General features: G+C 50.6%; 2 protein-coding genes across 4 annotated transcripts in view; both read right to left on the bottom strand.

Annotated features, from left to right (window-relative positions):
- Positions 1 to 13,695: 13,695 nt before the first annotated feature.
- On the bottom strand, positions 13,696 to 18,476 carry LOC133351674 (dual specificity tyrosine-phosphorylation-regulated kinase 4-like). Of its 3 annotated transcripts, XR_009756207.1 has the most exons (5): positions 16,617 to 16,760; positions 15,651 to 15,788; positions 14,494 to 14,913; positions 13,990 to 14,050; positions 13,696 to 13,776 (listed from the first exon to the last, which is right to left on the bottom strand). XR_009756207.1 is itself a non-coding variant. In XM_061567067.1 (3 exons), the coding sequence occupies exons 1-3, from the start codon at positions 18,399 to 18,401 to the stop codon at positions 15,728 to 15,730; spliced, it is 414 nt and encodes a 137-aa protein (XP_061423051.1). In that variant the 5' UTR covers positions 18,402 to 18,476; the 3' UTR covers positions 15,608 to 15,727. The 3 variants fall into 3 exon arrangements, 1 of the variants encoding a protein (XP_061423051.1); XR_009756206.1 differs by lacking the exons at positions 13,696 to 13,776; positions 13,990 to 14,050 and adding an exon at positions 18,196 to 18,476 and having other exon boundaries at positions 14,871 to 14,913; positions 16,617 to 16,763; XM_061567067.1 differs by lacking the exons at positions 13,696 to 13,776; positions 13,990 to 14,050; positions 14,494 to 14,913 and adding an exon at positions 18,196 to 18,476 and having other exon boundaries at positions 15,608 to 15,788; positions 16,617 to 16,763.
- LOC133351793 (uncharacterized) overlaps positions 18,442 to 20,906 on the bottom strand; it is a 50,095-nt gene continuing 47,630 nt past the window's right edge. Inside the window, exons 3-6 of the mRNA XM_061567326.1 lie at positions 20,259 to 20,389; positions 19,697 to 19,799; positions 18,677 to 18,825; positions 18,442 to 18,447 (exon numbers count right to left, since the gene is read on the bottom strand). Of these exons, the coding sequence (XP_061423310.1) occupies positions 18,442 to 18,447; positions 18,677 to 18,825; positions 19,697 to 19,799; positions 20,259 to 20,389 (389 nt within the window). The remainder of the gene's footprint in view (positions 18,448 to 18,676; positions 18,826 to 19,696; positions 19,800 to 20,258; positions 20,390 to 20,906) is intronic.

Below are 20,906 nucleotides of genomic sequence, written 5' to 3'. Positions count from 1 at the left end.
TTAAGCTCGTAGGAGCCAGTTCGGTCGTGGTTACCTTCGGAACCCCCCGTCTTGCGGCGCAATGCCAGCAGGGAGCTGTCCGCCATTTGGAGACGGCCCCACTCAATCAATGACATTGAGAGCAGCGAGTCCTGACCCCCAGGGGTAGCGGGACCATCCCCAATTGGTGTGCTCGCGGCCGCAACCAACGCCTCCCTACCTTCCGTAACCGGCGGTTTACAGCTCGCCGATCCCGATAAGCACGCACATTTGTGACAAGGCAACAACCGCGACAGGGCATCGGCATTTGTGTGTCGCAAGCCTTTACGGTACGTAGTCGTGAACTGATAGTCCTGGAGGACTTCCAACCACCGCGACAATTGGCCCGAGGGCTGGGCGACCCGCAATGAATACTGGAGCGCCGCGTGGTCCGTCCGGACCGTGAAATGACGGCCATAGAGATATGGCCTGAATTGTTGTACAAAAAAAACAATGGCAAGCAGTTCGCGACGGGTGACGCAGTAGCGCTGCTCTGCCGGCGACAACACCCTGCTACCATAGGCGACCACCCGTTCGACCCCTCCAACGACTTGGGACAGCACTCCCCCAATGCCCGTGTTGCTAGCGTCCGTGTCTAGCAAGAAGGGACTCGCGAAGTCCGGATAGCGCAAGGGTGGGGCCCTAACCAAGGCGTCCCGGAGGGAGCAGAATGCAGCCTCCTCCTCCGGTCCCCATCGGAACTTCACTCCTTTCGCCGTTAGAGCGTGCAAGGGTTTTGCAATGGTGGCAAAGTGCTCAACGAATCGGCGATAATACGAAGCAAAACCGATGAAACTGCGTACGTCTGACACTGACGTGGGCGTTGGCCACGAACTGACACAGTCCGTCTTCGCAGGATCGGTAGAAATCCCCGAAGAGTCGACAATGTGACCCAAGTACCTCACGGATTTACGAAAAAGGTGGCATCTGGCCGGTTTAAACTTTAATTTAGCCGATCGCATTCGCAAGAACACCCCCCTCAATCGCTGGAGGTATTCTTCAAACGTTTTACCGAAAACAATGACATCGTCAAGGTAAATGAGGCACGTATCCCACTGCAAGCCCGACAAAACCAATTCCATAAGACGCTGAAACGTCGCCGGAGAGGAGTGAAGTCCCATGGGTAACCGGTTAAACTGAAACAGGCCCCCTGGAGTCCGAAATGCGGTCTTAGGCTTAGACTCTTCGTCGAGTGGCAACTGCCAGAATCCGGATAATAAATCAAGAGTCGAAAAGTATCGCGCACCAGACAATGCGTCGAGAGACTCGTCCATCCTGGGGAGCGGATACGCGTCGGCCACAGAGATCTTATTCAGGCGACGGAAATCGACGCAAAATCGCAGGGACCCGTCCTGCTTTTTAACGAGCACAATAGGCGCTCCCCAAGGACTGGAGGAAGGCAAAATAATGTCGGCTTCTAGCATATCGTTAACTGCCGACTGAACATGTTCCTTCTCAGCAGGACTCAGTCGGAAGGGATTTTGCCTGACCGGTGCCGCATCGCCCGTTTCAATGTGGTGGCGTAGCAGGTCCGTGCACCCAATGTCATACTTATGTTTACTGAAGACATCCGAAAATTCAATGAGCAACCCGCGCAGCGCACCCAACTGTACCGCTGATAAATCGTCAGAGTCCGCGCACAGCGAATCAACCCAATCGAGGTCCTCCTTCAATGTAACGTTTTTCGTGGGACTCGGATCCGCCTGCGCAACCAGCCTCTCCTCCGCAGGGACCCGCGCCGCGTGAGCTAGCACGGTGCCCTGCTGAATGACGGCCGGCCGCGCCCCAGCGTTTAAAACCATCACAAACGGATCCCTGTCAGCCCCCACCAAAGTGTGAGCCACCGACAAATCGAGACCTCCAACAGCCCTATTAGAAGGACCCAAAAGCATGCCCTGTTCCGAGGCCTCCTTCACCCATGGCTTCCGCAACCGGAGGGGAATTAACATTTGTGAACCCGGAGGCACGTGCACGGTCTGTGTCGCTAACGCCTGTATGGTAGCGCACGCCGTCCGAATTTCATTAGGGCTCGTCAAAAATGAAATACGGCGACCCGATGGTAGTTCAATGCAACGCTGATCAATGAGAATTTTGATGGGCATTTTTGCCAAAAAATCAGTGCCCAATAGACAAGGGACCGCCAGGGAGGACGAAACAAAAACGGGTCCCGACAATTTGATATCACCAATGCAAATGGATGCCCTAATCTGACCGATAATGCCCAACGATCCCCCGTTAGCGGCGTAAAATGGCACATCCACCGGAAGAAGCGGACGACATTGTACAGGGAGAATATTATAAATGAGATCCGATATAATAGTCGCCGATGCCCCCGTGTCCACTAACACCCTGACCTCGATCCCATCAATAGATCCGGTAACTACGGATGAACCCGCTGAGGCAGCCACTATTCTGTGCCCCAACTCCGACCATTTAATGTCTCCCCGGTCTCGGCCGAATCGCCCTCTCTGAACCGAATCCCCGAACTCTACTCGGCTCTCCCCCGCCGCAACGCGACGACCCATATGTGCCGAGTATGCGGGCCGAGCATGTGAGGTGCCGCGACTTGCCGGGGTTTGCAGGGACGACTTGGGGCCTTGGTCGTCGTCCAGCCGAGGTCCCATGGCGCGCTGACGTGGGGCGCGGCAACCGGAGGCCACGTGGCCCCGGAGGCCGCAGTTATAGCAGGTGATGACAGTCGTCGGAGATCTCGGTTGCTCCAGCTTGCGGGCCGCTCGCAGAGGCGAACGACCCCCCGATCTCCAGTCCCCCGGTCGTCCCGCGATGAACGCCTCCTCTCGTGGGCTGACGTCTTGGGGCACGGTGACAACTGGGCCCGGAGTTGAGGCCACGGCAGCGTTGCAGACGACTCCCTGTTTACGTTGAAGGACCTCGTGCGCTTGTATGCTTGTGGCGACCCGTAAGGATGAAATATCGGTCTCATCGGCCGTGTTGATGGGGACCCCCAGGTCCTGCGCCAACTTGAGCAGCTGCTCCAAAACCATGGCATCTTGGCCCTCCTCGTCCATACGAGGGAACGCGGCGTCGGCGAGAGCAAGCAACGCCGTGCGGTAGGCGAGCACGGTCTCCGTGTCCGCCTTCCGTCTTGCATAAAAATGATGGCGGCACGCGGAGGGAGGACCATAGACCTTGGCCATGAGAGCCAGCGCATCTTTGAGCGTGGAGCGGTCCGACCTGCGTGCGGACGTGAAGGCCGCGAGCACGTTGTCATCCAGCATGGCAGGCAGTGCCCGCAGTGCCGTAGCGTCGGACCAGGCGGACATCTCCTGATGCGCCAAAAATCTGCGCTGAAATTGGCTCCAATCCCCGCCTTCCGCCTTGAAGGCTGACAACGTGGGAAGGCGCTGCTGAAAAATGAAGTCGTCCTCCTCCTCGTGCTTCCTCTCTGCCGCCCCGCCGGTGTGTAAGATGGCGGCCCCATCGGCGGGTGTGTGATGGCGGTCCGCCGCGCGCGTTGGTGACGTCAGCGGGCGCGCATGGAGAACCGCTGCCACGTGGTGATGGCCGTTCCCGCCAAAAGTCGGTGCAGATGAAATGGCGGCCATCGCCAAATCGTTTTGGCGGGAATCTGCAGGGCGACCCTGCAGAACGTCGGCCGCCGTTCCCGCTCCTCCCGACGAGCTGATCTCCGCCAAGATGGACGCGGCGGCGAGCAGCAGCTCCGCCAGACGGGAGTGCGCTTCGCGAAGCACGGCGTCAGTCCCCCGTGGCTCGTCCGGCGCCGTCGGCGGATCCTGCCCCGTGGGCAACTCCTCTTCCTCACCCCCCGATGCCAGTTGACCCGCGTCGTCGAGGTTGTCCCCGTGGTCAATCCCGTGGGTCCGACGGTTCCTCCTTGTATCCATGCTTGGAAGACCGTTTCACTTCTGACGCCAGTTGAAGTATGGGAATTGACGGCAGGAACTTCTTGACGGGAACACACTTTTTATTAAATCTTTACGTGTCAAAATACAACGTGTAGTCTCCTTTCTTCCGACTTCACACTCCACTACTCTCGTGTAAACTCTAGGCCTCTGGCTACACACGATACCCTTCACTCGTGTAGACCCTACGCCTCTGGCTACACAATACACTCGACTCGTGTAGACCCTATGTCCCTGGCTACACAATACACTCGACTCGTGTAGACCCTATGTCCCTGGCTACACAATACACTCGACTCGTGTAGACCCTATGTCCCTGGCTACACAATACACTGCATTCGGCTCGTGTAGACCTTACGCCTATGGCTACACACACTACACTCGCCTCTGGGTTACACAGAGTCCCGGTCCCGTTAGGACAGCGGGACTAGGTACCGCAGGGCCCTAGGTCTTCATCCCCTTCTTCATTCTTCGCTGGTTACACACTGCCCTCACGCCTGTGTGCATCCCCTTTTATAGCCCCTGCTCACGAGAGGCGGAGCTGATGCGTACTTCAGCGTGAGCATCGCTCCTTAATGAACCAATCACGACGCACTCTCTCTACGATCCGGTTTCCCCAGCGCGTGTTAACACTCCTCCACCAATCACACCGCGCTGCCACCCGATCACTCCCTCTCAGCACGTCACCGGTCCACAGCCAATCAGTACCCCGTAACCCACGACCCCGCGCTGACCCCTGATCCTCCACCGTCAGCGCACGTCACCACCTACACAGCCAATCATTACGCGCTGGCATATGATCTCTAATTCCAGCGCGTATCACCTCTACAAGAGGAAGGGAGTCTGAGGGAGCATGGTGCAGGTTACACTCTCTACTGGTCAGGTAAACCAGCGACAGAGAGACGCCGTTCAGGTGTCGGCTTCATGATCAGGGACTCTATCGCTACCAAGCTTGCAAGCCTGCCAACTGGTCACTCTGACCGCATCATCTCAATGCGTCTACCACTTCGTGACCAACAACACGCAACGCTGCTCAGTGTGTACGCTCCAACTCTCCAGGCAGATCCCGCTGATAAAGACAAGTTTTACTCCGACCTACGCAGCCTTCTGCAGGATATCCCAGCTGACGACAAGATTGTCATCCTTGGCGACTTCAACGCCAGAGTGGGCAGAGACTCGGAAACCTGGAAAGGCGTACTTGGAAGGCACGGCGTGGGCAGCTGCAACGACAATAGACGCTTGTTACTTGAACTCTGTGCGGAACAGCAGCTTTCCATTACCAACACCATCTTCCAGCAGAAAGACAGTCTGAAAACAACCTGGATGCACCCTCGGTCAAAACATTGGCATCTCATAGACTACATCCTTGTGCGCCAGCGTGACCTAAAAGATGTCTTTCACACCAGGGTAATGCCCAGCGCCGAGTGTCACACAGACCACCGTCTTGTCCGCTGCAAACTCAGCTTTCACTTTAAACCCAGACCAAGAAACGGTGGCGCCCCGAGGAAGAAGCTCAAAGTCTGCAGCCTTCAGTCTGCCGCGGTCAAAGCAGCTTTCCAGAAAAGCCTACGATCTAGGCTAGAGGAACCGAGCTGCCTAGGAGACTCGCCTCCGATTCCTGAAGTGCTGTGGGACCGCATCAAAACTGTTGTTCTGCAAACATCTGAAAATACCCTCGGATTCTCCACGAAGAAAAAGAGAGATTGGTTCGATGAGAACAACTTAGAAGTCCAGGAGCTGCTGTCAAAGAAGAGATCAGCACACCAGGCCCACCTGGCCCGACCATCCTGCCCGCACAAAAAAGCAGCCTTCCGCCTGGAATGCAGCACCATCCAGCGCAAGCTTCGAGAGATTCAGAACGAGTGGTGGACCAACCTCGCAGTAAAAACTCAGGTTTGCGCTGATACTGGCGACTACAGGGGATTCTATGAAGCCCTAAAAGCGGTATATGGCCCCTCGTACCAAATCCTGAGCCCCCTGCGGAGTGCAGACGGGAACAAACTGCTCACTGAAAAGGACTCAATCCTGAACCGCTGGTCTGAGCACTTCTACACGCTCCTCAATGCTAGCTGCTCAGTCCAAGAACCAGCGATTGACCGCATCCCACAACAACCAGTGAAAACCGAACTGGATGTGGCACCAACATTACAAGAGACTGAGAAAGCCATTAAACAGCTGAAGAGTGGTAAAGCTGCAGGAGTCGATGGCATCCCTCCTGAAGTATGGAAGAACGGAGGCCCAGCACTGCACACCAAACTCCATGAATTCATCGTATGCTGCTGGGAGCAGGGTAAACTCCCTCAAGATCTCAAAGATGCAGTCATCATCACCCTGTACAAGAACAAAGGGGAGAAATCAGACTGTTCCAATTATCGTGGCATAACACTTCTGTCCGTCGCCGGCAAAATCCTCGCAAGAGTACTGCTGAATAGACTGGTACCCGCAATAGCTGAAGATCACCTCCCAGAGACCCAGTGTGGCTTTAGAGCCAACCGGGGAACCACAGACATGGTGTTTGTCCTGAGGCAGATTCAGGAAAAGTGCCGGGAGCAAAACAAAGCACTGTACGTCACCTTTGTGGACCTGACAAAAGCGTTTGACACCGTGAGCAGGCAAGGACTTTGGAAAATCCTGGACAAGCTAGGCTGCCCACCGAAGTTCCTCACCATGATCGTCCAGCTTCATGAAGACCAGCTTGGACAAGTCAGACATAGCAACAATCTCTCGCAGCCATTCCCTATTGCAAACGGCGTGAAACAGGGCTGTGTTCTTGCTCCCACGCTGTTCACCATTTTGTTCAGCATGATGCTCCAGCAGGTCACAGAGGACCTCGACGACGCTGATGGCGTATACATCCGTTTTCGTCTCGACGGGAGCGTGTTCAACCTGAGGCGTTTGCAGGCCCACACAAAGACCATGGAGCAACTGATCAGGGAGCTGCTTTTTGCTGACGATGCCGCCCTCCTTGCTCATACAGAGGCAGCTATGCAGCGAATTACGTCCTGTTTCGTGAAAACAGCTCAGATCTTCGGCCTTGAAGTCAGCCTGAGGAAGACTGAAGTTCTTCATCAGTCCGCACCCCATGAGGAGCACCATCCACCAAGCATCTTCATTGAACAAACAGAACTGAAAGCTGTCCACCAGTTCAGCTACTTGGGGTGCGTCATCTCGTCTGATGCCAAGATCGACAACGAAGTCGACAACAGGCTGGCCAAGGCAAACAGTGCATTTGGCAGACTATACAAACGTGTCTGGAACAACAGAAACCTTAAAAGAGCCACAAAGGTCAACGTCTACAAAGCTGTTGTGCTGACCACTCTCCTGTATGGTGCTGAGTCCTTTGTCACATACCGTCATCACCTGAGTCTCCTCGAGCGTTTCCATCAGCGCTGCCTCCGCACAATCTTCAATATTCACTGGAGTGACTCCGTCGCCAACACTGAAGTCCTCAAGTCAGCGAAGGTCATCAGCATCGAGGCCATGGTCCTCAAGACACAGCTTCGTTGGGCAGGGCACATCGCCAGGATGGAGAACCACCGCTTGCCTAAGATTGTGCTGTATGGGGAACTGTCCTCTGGCCATCGCGACATAGGGGCACCACGAAAGCGATACAAAGACTCCCTGAAGAAGTCCCTCACTGCTTGCTGCATCGATCACCGTCAGTGGGCAACACAAGCAGCTGATCGCAACTCCTGGCGGCACACAGTCCTCCAGGCCACCTCCTTCTTCGAAGATACCCGCAGGGCCCGTATGGAGGACAAAAGGAGAAGGAGGAAGAACCGTGATCCCTCAGCACCCATCCCAGATGAGACCTATACTTGCAGCTGTTGTGGTAGGACCTGCTTGTCCCGCATAGGCCTCTTCAGCCACCAGCGTGCCTGCAGAAGATGTGGATGTCCTTCCTAGATCTTCGTTCGCGAAGCCAAGCCATGATGATCTTCTTGGTTCTTTCGGTAAAGTCACGTAGAAGGGAAGTAATAAAATAATAAAAATAAAACATAATAAAATAAAATAATTCTCACGACGTTTCGGCTACAACGCAAGCAGCCGTCTTCAGGTGAAGAATGAGACACTACCAAACTAGGAGCTTATATATAAGCTGCGTTGGAGATGGAAGAGCGCCTTAACAAAAAGAATGTGCATATGAAGAGGAATTTAGCATATTCATGGAAAATGCGTAGGCGTTGGGCGGGGGGGTTTCAAAGTCATATTATGCCCATGCATTATGCAGGATCAGCAGCACCAAGGGGGGGTGCAGGGATTAGCAGTAACAAAGGAAAGGAATGTTAATGATATGTAGCTGCAGTTACTCAACAACCACGTAGAAAACTAAAGTATAAACTACATAAAAACTAAAGTATAAACTGCATAGCACCATCAGTATACTTACTATACTCTACAATAAGCTGAGTTACTAACAGCAAGTAATACATTACAATTCTACGTCGTAAAAATTCTATAATATGATTCCATCTAAACTTTATTCTCTTACATCACACGAGCATATACCGTACTATATACTGCCATAGATAAACCCAACATTAAATTATATACCGTATTGCTGTAAACCAACCTATACCTTATACATTTTAATATAATACTATGTATTATTCTACACACCCTAATGTGTATCGAAATGGTTTATTACGTCCTTCCAATGATTGCTAAGCCAGAGAATAAAGTTTAGATGGAAGCATATTATAGAATTTTTACGACGTAGAATTGTAATGTATTACTTGCTGTTAGTAACTCAGCTTATTGTAGAGTATAGTAAGTATACTGATGGTGCTATGCAGTTTATACTTTAGTTTTTATGTAGTTTATACTTTAGTTTTCTACGTGGTTGTTGAGTAACTGCAGCTACATATCATTAACATTCCTTTCCTTTGTTACTGCTAATCCCTGCACCCCCCCCCCCCTTGGTGCTGCTGATCCTGCATAATGCATGGGCATAATATGACTTTGAAACCCCCCCGCCCAACGCCTACGCATTTTCCATGAATATGCTAAATTCCTCTTCATATGCACATTCTTTTTGTTAAGGCGCTCTTCCATCTCCAACGCAGCTTATATATAAGCTCCTAGTTTGGTAGTGTCTCATTCTTCACCTGAAGACGGCTGCTTGCGTTGTAGCCGAAACGTCGTGAGAATTATTTTATTTTATTATGTTTTATTTTTATTATTGTATTACTTCCCTTCTACGTGACTTTACCAAAAGAACCAAGAAGATGAATCCCTGCAGTCACGAAAGCTTTAAATCGAAATATAGTATAGTAATTGTATAGTCAATATACGGCAGTGTGATATACATTAGGGTGGGTAGAATAATACATAGTGTAAGATTACAATGTATAAGGCAATACAGTATGTAATTTAATGTTGGGTTTGTCTATGGCAGTATATATTACGGTGTAGACTCGTGTGATGTAAGAGAATAAAGTTTAGATGGAAGCATATTATATATTTTTTACGACGTAGAATTGTAATGTATTACTTACTGTTAGTAACTCAGCTTATTGTAGAGTATATTTAGTATACTGATGATACTATGTAGTTTATACTTTAGTTGTTTACGTGGTGGTTTTAGTTACTGCAGCTACATACTATTAACACTCCTTCCCTTTATTAATGCTACCCCTATCCCCTCCCTTTGATGCTGCTAATCCTGCATAATGCACGGGCATAAGTAGTACTAATCACATACCTGCATTTCCCATATCCCCTCCATTTGATGCTGCTAATCCTGCATAATGCACGGGCATAAGTAGTACTAATCACATACCTGCATTTCCCATATCCCTTCCCTTTGATGCTGCTAATCCTGCATAATGCACGGTCATAAGTAGTAATAATCACATACCTGCATTTCCCATAAATATGCTAAATTCCTCTTGATATGCATATTCTTTTGTCAAGGCGCCCTTTTCCCCCCTTCCAACCCAGCTTATATATATGCTCCAAGCACGTGTGCCGTTTCATTCAGACGCTGTCGCCTCGACAGACCTGGTTTTCACCTGAGGACGGCTGCTTGCGTTGTGGCCAAAACATCGTGAGAATTGTTTTATTATGTTTTATTTTTATTATTTTATTACTTTCCTTCTACGTGACTTTACCGCAAGAACTAAAGAAGACTTGGAGAATATCTGCAAAGAGGAGTGGGACAAAATCCCTCCTGAGATGTGTGCAAACCTGGTGGCCAACTACAAGAAACGTCTGACCTCTGTGATTGCCAACAAGGATTTGCCACCAAGTACTAAGTCATGTTTTGCAGAGGGGTCAAATACTTATTTCCCTCATTAAAATGCAAATCAAGTTATAACATTTTTGACATGCGTTTTTCTGGATTTTGTTGTTGTTATTCTGTCTTTCACTGTTCAAATGAACCTACCATTAAAATTATAGACTGATCATTTCTTTGTCAGTGGGCAAACGTACAAAATCAGCAGGGGATCAAATATTTTTTTCCCTCACTGTAAACCCAAAACCCTATAAACCCCTAACCCTCTGAACCCCTTTACCCTTAAACCCCTTTACCCTGAAAACCCCAACCCTCTAAAAGCCTAAACCTCTAAACCCTTCACCCTTTAAACCCCTATACCCCAAATAGCCTAATCCTCTAAACACCTAACCCTCTAAACCCCTTTACCCTGAAAACCCTAACCCTCTAAACCCCTAACTCTCGAATCCCCTCAACCCCTGACACTCTCAACCCCTAAACCATATAACCCTCGAAATCCCGAAACATCTAAACCCCTTAACCCTGAAATAACCCGAAACCTCTAAACCCTTAACTTTATAAATCCCTAACCCTCTAAACCCCTAACCCTTTGTGTGGAATGTGGTGGGGGTGGGATCATGAGGTGGGCGGGTGCAGGGTGTGTGTGGTGTGTGTGGTGTGCGGTGGGTGGTGGGTATCACAGGGGGGTGAATGGGTGCAGGGTGTGTGTGGTGGGTATGGTGATAGTGGTCGTGGTTCACAACGATCCGTGACCACCACCACCACCTCTACTGTGTGGTGGACCGGCCACCACACAGCAGCACGCGTCGGAGGAGTGAACGGATGGTTCTCCCTATGCGGGCCAGACTCCCTGGCTTCCTCTTCTCCTCTTGCATCACCTGATCCTCTTTCCTTGTCATCTCCTTCTCCACCATCTTCTCCACCAATGTCTCCTCCACCTGCACCACCATCTCATCCTCCTGCTCCTTCGTCCATACCTCCTCTGTCTACCCCCTCATCTCCTCTTCTTCCTGCACCACCAGCTCCTCCACCAGGGTCTCTTCCTCCTGCACCACCAGCTCCTCCACCAGGGTCTCCTCCTCCTGCACCACCAGCTCCTCCACCAGGGTCTCCTCCTCCTGCACCAGCAGCTCCTTTACCAGGGTCTCCTCCTCCTGCACCAACAGCTCCTCCACCAGGGTCTCCTCCTCCTGCACCACCAGCTCCTCCACCAGGGTCTCCTCTTCCTGCACCAACAGCTCCTCCACCAGGGTCTCCTCCTCCTCCTGCACCACCAGCTCCTCCACCAGGGTCTCCTCCTCCTGCACCAACAGCTCCTCCACCAGGGTCTCCTCCTCCTCCTGCACCAACAGCTCCTCCACCAGGGTCTCCTCCTCCTCCTGCACCACCGCTCCTCCACCAGGGTCTCCTCCTCCTGCACCACCAGCTCCTCCACCGGAGTCTCCTCTTCCTCCACAACAACCGTCAGCCATTTAGAGGCCTGGGCGAGCGCGGAGGATGGGGGCAGCGCCGGCTCCGCTCTGTTAAGAGATGCGCACGACACCGTTCCAACTTCTTGCTACAACAGAGATTGCACCCCCCCCCCACCATCGTGCGGAAATAGATTAACCAGGTTAATAACGATGCTGCAGTAACGCAGCATACCTTTGCCCATCGTGGGTCTGGTTACAAAATGGGCATTAGTCTTGCGATATCACACTGGATGAAAGGCTACATGGCAAAGATATGGCTGCTTCATTATTTGTCCTCACCCAGAAACCAATTATAAAAATACATCCGTATATAACCGAATGTACACGTGGGGTTTGAACTGTACATGTGTTCGTTTGCAGGCAGCAGGGCTGGAACTCAGTCAGAGGGACCTGGGTTTGATGCCCAAACTTGGGCCACTTTCTCCGTGTGGAATGTGGAGTGTGTTCTACCCCCCCCCCCCCCCCCCGTTTTATCCTGCATTGGTTTCCAAAATCAGAATAAATTATTTAGACTGGATGAAGAGGAATCCGATAAGCTATGAAGCTCTTCTTTCACAGATATGCAGTCGAGGCACAGGGTCAGCAAGTTACAACAACAAACAAAAGAAAATGAGTGCAACGTGTAAAAATGTAAGCAAGTCACAAAATAATTGAGCATATAAGCACAAAGTACGTAAAATCCTGCCAGTTTTTCAACACTAAATACAAACTTGGGCAAGGCAGCAAAACATCAACAAAAACAGCCCCAGACCTCACCACAACACACAGTCCCTCAATAAAATTGTACATTAAAATGTAACTTTCATTCCTTGGGGTTTGGCATTTTCCTCCACGTAACCGAACCCTGACACACACGCCACACATCCTCGGCAGTGTTAGAAATTGAACCCCCAAATCACTCAATAGGAATCGCATAGCAGCAGTAGCAAAAGCACATTTGTTCTGTACTGCAAACAACTTGGCAGGACTCTAATTAAAAAGAGTCTTGAGACTGAGTGAGGCTCATGCTGGCTAAATAAGGGTAGTAGTAATCAATATAGAGCCGGGTAAGGTGTACTGGGGAAACCGCCCCGGGCAGCATGCTTCTGGCGGCCCTGTGCTTCGATGTCACGGTGTCAGACGTAATGTCTTTTTAACACGTAGGCTTTCGTACCAGATTGGCTCACAAATGATGACATCACATTTATCACTTCTTAAGAGCGAAACGGGAGTATTTTTCCATAATTCTGGCCGTCACCTTATGAGGCTGGTTGCAATCCCTGGCAAAATGTCGTACTCGAATTGTAAAAGTGGTGGGTTTACTTTCCAACACACTGGTGTGCTGATCTAGTAACTAATTGTCACATTTTGTTTACATGATACACCTTACTAATTGGCTGTGTTGGGTGATGGTGGGTTTAACAACACACGTATATCTACGCGATCTAACAGAAACAAACCTGTATTATTAGTAATACTTCCGGTTTAATTGTGACTTGCCCCGGGCTCCACACCTCCCTATGGACTGTCTTGAACATTTGACAAGCAGATTGTGGCTTACCGTCGCTCAGCAGCTCCAAAACACTGTACACTGCCAGGAGTAGCAGTGGTGGTGGCGTTGCTGGTGGTGCTGGTGGCCGCGGTCCGGAGCCAGCTGTGACCCAGCGCCTGCGCTGGCGTCATGCGACAATCCGGATCCCATCTGTTGAAAGACACACGGGGGTCACACGCGGCGCACATGGTGAGAGAGGCGTGGTGAGGGCATTGACGTTCCTTCCATTCTCCCACGAGGTCCAGGAACGCACGGCAGCAGCGGTGGTCGTGGTAGCAGCGGCAATCCTTCAATACGCAGTACTCTAAAAATGCCCTGAGCCTCGCACTGCCGAGTAGAATCTTTAATGAACCTCCAAAGAGGGCGATCTTAACACCGGTGGTACTGGTCATCGGCAGATTCACTCAGCTCCAAATCTTCCTGGTGATCGGATGAGAGCGATCGTTGATCACCTTGGTGGGGGAAATCCTCATGGGGAAGGGGGAGGGGGGAGGGGGGAGGCGGATGATTCTTACCGCAGGCAGGAGCTAACGAATTCAACAAACTCCAGGTCTTGGCTATTGAGTGCCCCGTGAAGTGACAAGCTCCCTGGCACCCTTCTCTTGACTGGGCAGAACATCATGCCCACACGATCTGCAGGAGACATGCACAGCAGGAGAGACAGTCACCAACCACCACTTTGCCCACTTACCCACCCACCCACTCTCCCACACACCCATTTACCCACCCACCCACTCACCCAAGGAATTGAAAATACAAAGAGGCCCCCCCCATGGCCACCCCAACAGCTCCAGGCCACACCCTAACACTGAATCGGTCGGTTACTCGCCCCACCCTTCAACTCACCAAAGTAGTGTATTCCGTCAGGAGCTGCATCCATCATACATCTTGGAGGCAACCCGAGGATCTGCACATGGTTGAGATAAAGGCAAAGGTCACCCATGTAGCTGCAGCAGACTAGGGGCAAGTGCTTATAGTAGTGAGTAGAAACAGCAGCAACAGTAGCGGCACCTGTTGAGGGCCAGGACTGTAGCACAGGTACACACCGCACCAGGTACTCATTTGAGGCTGAGTCGAACTCGGTGATGCCCAGTACCGGTTCAGATAATCCTCACTGATGTTGGCCGTGATTTGGAATCAAACTCGCATTACCGGGTTTGTAGCTGAGCACGTGAACCGCTGCACCACTGCTTCCCCCACACGTACAAGACACACGTGTACACACATACAACATACGATGGCTGCCATTCGCCAGGTCACTAAGTACCCAATCGCCCCCCCCCCTCTCCTACCTCCCCCCCCCCCCCCCCCCCAGAGCCTACAACTGGGTGAACGCCCAGTTGGAAATACCTCCATGCAGCACGGGAGGTGGTCGTCGCGGCTGTCCGACTGGAATAATTCCCTGCCGGTCACCAACTCCGCCACCTGGCAGCCCAGTGCCCACATGTCCACTGCACAGGTCAATCTGTAGCCCAGCAATACCTCCGGAGATTGGAATGGCAGGGTACCACCAACATGCAGAGCTGCACAACAATCACAACAACAAATATGTATGTGTGTACTCACTATATCATGAACAGCATCGTTATCACACACTGTCACATGTACAGACACTAAGAGACTTGCACACACACTGGTACACAGACACACCCACACGCAGAAACTCACACCCAGGTGAGGTTACTCACGTTGACGTTTCACAAAAAAGCTGGTGCCAAAGTCCGTGACCCTGATGGTGCCGGTCACGGTGTCCTTGATTAGAACATTTTCCTAAAGCAAGAGAGGCAGAAGGAATTCACACTCGAAGGTTACACCAATAGCATTCATCCAGCAGTGGATCAATCACGTACCACAGTGCATACTAAACAGGGGAACTAGGTGAGGCGTAGCGCCGTCGTCAACCTTTAGTCAAGTGCAACATTCCCTGTTTTCTGACAGCTGCCACTGGGGGTGCCCCTTTCAAATGCGTCAAGACGAGCCATGTTCGTCGAGGCTCATCACATGTAAAGCTCTCTGAAGCACCATCTAAGTAAGAGGGTGCGGCTCTATAGACAACTTATCCTAGTTGCTCACAGCTGCCCGTTAACGAGTTATGAACCAAAAACCACACTCAAGGGCGCACGGATTTAGTGACGATTTGGGAAGTTTTCCATTCACAGCATGGAAGCCGACAATGGGCACCTGTCAGTTCAAACGCGTGTTTGGCACGTTTTGAAAATCATTCTTTTCAGCTCCGGTTTGTGTTTCCCAAAGTTTGTGGCAACGCTGTGATCTACATTGCTGGTTTTCTCTGTGGCGAGTCCCCCAATAGCGACACGACTCTACACGACAGTTTAATTCATACCGGATCATTACCAGAGGTAACGTGACCCTGTCTCCTTCCAGATAGACGGACAGAGCTAACACATCGACCCTGTGACCAACGTGGGCGGTTTTCTCTATGGTCCGAGTCCCCAATAATGACACAACTCCGGAACAAAGTCGCGCTGAATGCTGTGTCCACTCACTGGCTTGATGTCCGCATGGATGATGCTCCTGGCCTTGGTGTGGCAAAGGAACTTGAGGATGCCCCTGGTGTAAGTTTTCACCATCCCATGTGCAATTGCCGGAGCCCCGCTTCCTTAATCACATCATGGAGGCTCTCCCTGTGAAAGAGGCAGAAGCAACAACAATTACAACAACGACACAGTGTCAGTGTCATACCCTGCAATACTGCGTGGATTATGATAACGACAATATTAATATTCTATTTGCACATTCACGACTAATATGAGTCATAGTGGGTTTAGGTCATTGGTTTGCTGATAAACCGAAGCAGCTAGCACATCTGACCACTTGCTTTCATTGGCTCTGTTTCCGGGTGGTGGAGTTATCTATTAGGAGATACAAACTCCACGCAGAAAGGCGTCCGTGTTGAGAATCAAACTCAGGGATTTTCACCGAGGGGCACAAGCGTCACCACTGCGCTGCAGCCAACCTGCTGATCGAGTGGAGGCGTGGCTATATAAAAGTGGGCGGCACTGATTGAGAAAAGAGGAGTGGCCTCTAGTGCACCTAGGGCACATGCCAGCTCCACAGTATCGCAATGCGAGGTTGGCACGGGAATCCCAAAAGTAACATTTAGCCCCGGTGGTGTGATGTTATCACCCCCCCTGGTGTGGAAGAGATCGGGGCTTTGATCCTGACCCTGACGCATGTATATTCTGAGTTTGCATGTTCTCCCCCTGGTCACGTGGATTCTTCTCCGGGTCCTCTGGTTTTTCTCTCGACATTTAGAAACACGTGTTTAGAGTGTTTGGCTGCCATACATTTCCACATTAGCCACTTTTTTGAGCTATCATTTGTAGCCAGGCCGCTTGTGAAAAATAACTAATAGAGCTGTGGGCTTTACCTGCTAAATAAAATAGTTTTTGTTTAGCTAATGAAGTTAACCACGCCAGGGGGGGGGGGCGGTGGGAACACATGGTACGTACTTCAACAGCTCCAGGACAATGCAGTGGTGTCCTCTGAAGTCAAAATGGTTCAGGGCTTTGACGACGTTGTAGTCCTCATCACTGCCCTCGCCCTGAAGTTCCAGAGCCATCTTGATCTCCATTCTCTGAGATTTATCACGCTTGGAGCTGTGCAGAGAAAATCCACAAATGAATCATGACGTAGACTTGCTTAAGAAATGACCAGAAACAAATTATATTCAGAATTAAATAATTATACCTTCCCCAAGTGTAATGTCATTGTAAGTTCCAGTAGCGCGCTCATGGAAGGTTCCAGAAAGGATAGGGAAGAGGATAAAATAAGCAAGGGATAGAGGGGGTTTGGGGTGCTGACTTAACGTAGTGATTCCCTAATGTGTGAATTGAGCCGACTCCGAGCATGGCCCCAGCCACACTCAGGATTTCCAGGAGCTGAGCCAAGCCACGGCTGAGCCACTCGTGTATCTTTATCAGCAGCTGAGTGGCTCAAGCCTGAGCCAAACCACGGCTGAGCTGTAGCTGAGCCTGAGTTTTAGAGACTGAGCCATAGCTGATTCGTGACTGAATGTGGCTCTCACAAAGGAACATCATGGGACCTCCTTTGCCAATACCAAAATATGAGAATAGATTTTCCCCTTTTTCCTGGCAACAAAACAGGTGTTAAGATGTAACAAAAAACTGAAACCTTTTACAAGAAATCATGTCTGAATTAACCACAATACTTGTGGTCAGTATGCAAACAAAAAACATACTCTGATAATATATGCATTGTCTTTTAAACTGATTGGTCCACACCAGACAGCTTTCTGTTGAGTCTAGTCTCAAAACGGTGTTAAACCAGAGGACGCCAAAAGGCGTACAGCACAAAGACAAACACTATCGGAGGAATGAGAGCTCGGGTTGAGCAGCGACATCATGGGACCTCCTTTGCCAGTATATTTTTGGTACTGGCAAAGGAGGTCCCATGAACACGCCCGTTATGACATGGGACAACCTCATTAAAGCGTGGAACGTGCCTTTTATTGCGTGGAACGTGCCTTTTATTGCGTGGAACGTGCCTTTTATAGTGTGGAAGGCTCCCGTTATAACACGGACCGCACCCATTAGAATCCGGAATGCATCTGTTCTAATGCAGGAAAGCGCCCATTATAACGTGGAATGTGCCCGCTATGAAACTGCACGGCTGAGCGGTATGATACAGTAGGCGGAATGATAACGTGACGTGACAGCATACCCTCCATTATTGGTCTCTTCATATCACTGTGTGCGTGTATTATATCTTGCAAAACTTTATCGTTACATTATATATGGGGATATGTTTGCTTAATGTGCTTTCCCTTAACGCGGCACTTTTCAGGAATGCATCAACCAGGTGAAATGAAGAATTAATGTAATGTAAGAGTGAACTGATCCAGAACAGGGGGAGAACATACAAACTCCACACAGGAGGGCACCCGAGTCAGGAGTCGAACCGGGGACCCTCTGTGAGACACGAGTTGTCACCACCTCATCACACGGCCGCCCACAGCAAAGGACTGAACAACAACGTCGTCCTTGTGACAAAACCGCTCTGAATTCTTACCTCAATGGTGATACCAAGATCTTCACGGCCACCAGGGTGTTCCTCATGTGGTCAAGGCACCGGATCACCTGGCCTTGACCTCCTTCCCCAATCTTCTTCAGCACCTCATAGCGGTAGTGGAGGTGCTCATGCTGGACCTGCACCAAATTACAATCATTTAGACTGACTATATTTTGAAAATCACAACATGTAAGAAGTGTGAGCATTATTTTACGAAATAATTGTTTTATTAAGTGTTTGGTTTTCTTAAATCTGTAATTGTGGAATGCTCTGATGTCTGCTGGCTGTGACACCCTTAAAAAAGCTCATTAGCTCAATGGGCTTAACTTGGGAAATAAACTTGATTGTGAAGTGTGTGGGAGAGTGCATGTGTGCTGTCTCTGGTTGGTTGGTACTTCAGGTGCAATGACAAGAAGCCACGAACCTCGCGACCGCGGCGCCTGTGACCGCCCCACGGTGGGGGCTTTGTGGCGAGTCTCACCAGAATGTAATGATGTTCGTGGTCGTCGTATCCATCGTTGTTTGGTCCCCGGGATCTGTTGCGGAGCGCAAAGTACCATACTTCCTGTATGGCGGCAAGCTCCAGCTTCTCCCGGTGAGTCATTTGAGGGCCAAAGAGAGCCAGGATTGCTGCAGGCAAGAGAATAACAACAACAGCTGTCGGTGATCATTTGTTTAGATTCCTTTTCAGGAGGTTCCTGCAGATGATTTACAGAGAATGGGGGTGACGCTGCTGCCATTACGTCTCCTGTGTGATCCCAATTTGAGGAGTTTGCAGGGGACTTGGATGTTTTGGCCAATTCCAGTTATGTCTGTATGTTGAACTTATTTTGCACCATGCTTCGGCAACCCTGCTAATCAGAAGTGAGGGGGAAGGACAATAAACTAAAAAGTTCGCAAAAATTATAGATTTAAAAGAGCATCGCTCCAGTGGCTTCCTAATGTCGGAAGAGCATTCCAGATGACTGCCGAAGCACATCTGAAAACGTGCGATGCAGTGACCATCTTCGTTCGATGTCCAGCTATATGCAGCTTTGATGACGTCTTAGGTTGCTTGGATTTGACAACGGGGTTAATGAATTAGATAAATATAACACAGATATGCCAAGGATTTTATGAAAAAAGAATAGCTTTTACCCTTCCTGGCACAAAAACAGGTGTTAATATGTTCAAACACCAAATAGATACCTTTTGCAAGGCATCACGTCTGCATTTACCACACGTACTTGTGGAAAAATATGCAAACAAACATGCTCCGATAATATATGCATTGTCTTTGAACTTGACTGGCCTGCACCAGAGACAGCCTTTTTTATGACCTTGTCTCGCCGGTGTGAGACCAGAGAATGGCAAAAGTCGAACGGTACATCACCCATGCAACATGGCCACCATGAAGTCCCCCATGCATCATGGTCACTGTCACGTCCCCCTTGAAACATGACCGTCGTGATGTCCCACCATTCAGTGTGGCCATCTTGACGTCACTCATTTCTGTTCTTACCTTGTGGCGACTTGCTGCGGATGGAGGCGGTGCGCGCTGAGGACAGCGCACTCCGCGTGGTGCAAGACTCGCCGTTACTCCGAGCCTCTCCAGCTCGGCTGATCTACACACACACACACAAAAAGGTCCTCCACTAGAGCTTGAGGAGTGAGTGGGACTCGGGCAGGACGAGCCATGGCCAGGATGGACAACAATGGCTGACAGTCAAGAATAATAACAGCGACAACCAAGGAACGGAACACATCAGAGAGGAGAGCCGCCAGAGAGATGGTGCGACGAAACCGGCGCTTGGCGGATTATTCCATCACAGGATGTGAGGGGTAGCAGGGTCTCAGGGAGCAAGGCGTTCATCCATCAGTGGATAGATAACAGTGCTGTAGATGCTCACACGTAGACGGGCATGTACACCAACAGGATCTCGGAGAGACACTGATAGACGCACACACACTCAGGCGGGCAAGGAGAAGCACATCCAGGTATACACGTCACAGGTAGGCACACGCAGAGGGGAGAACACACGTCCACCCATACTTCACCACACAAGTCGAGGAGCCACATGTACCTCCATGGTAGCAACTTGCAGACGAGGGTGCTCAGAGCTCACGGTGTCTCTCGCGCGGTCCGGGTCTCTGCGTGGAGAGCGGGAGACAGAGGCGAGGGTCACAGAGTCGAAGGGGCGTGACACGCCCACGTCTGAACACACGTCACTTCACAATGCGGACTCTCATCATCAACACAGACTCACATCCTCACCAGTCACCCATAATACGAAAAACACAAAAAGCAACAACTGCCTTTCCTCAGCATGCCTGGCAAGGCGGTGTTGAATAATCCTTGCCAGGACCTTTCCCGGCACACCGAGGAGTGAGATGCCCCTGTAGTTGTTACAGTCTGTGCGGTCTCCCTTCTTAAAGATGGGGACCACCAGGGCATCCTGCCACCTCACTAACACCACCACCACTAATACCAACAACACCACCATCACTATCACTAACACCAGTAACACCACCACTATCACCACTAATAACAACCACAATCACTAACACCACCATCACTAAAACTAACACCACCACCATCACAAGCACCACCCCCACTAATACCACCAACATTAACACCACCACTCCTCCCCCTGCCAGTATGGGACACCAAAGACAAATAAGGCTCAGCTAATCGAGTCTCTCACCTTTCTAAAGAGATGCCGCAACTCTAA

This window comes from Lethenteron reissneri, chromosome 38 (genome assembly GCF_015708825.2).
Source record: "Lethenteron reissneri isolate LAM-NWPU_2019-01 chromosome 38, ASM1570882v1, whole genome shotgun sequence".
NCBI lineage: Eukaryota > Metazoa > Chordata > Hyperoartia > Petromyzontiformes > Petromyzontidae > Lethenteron > Lethenteron reissneri.
Note: the sequence above shows the minus strand (reverse complement) of the source record. Positions and strands in the feature narration are given on the sequence as shown.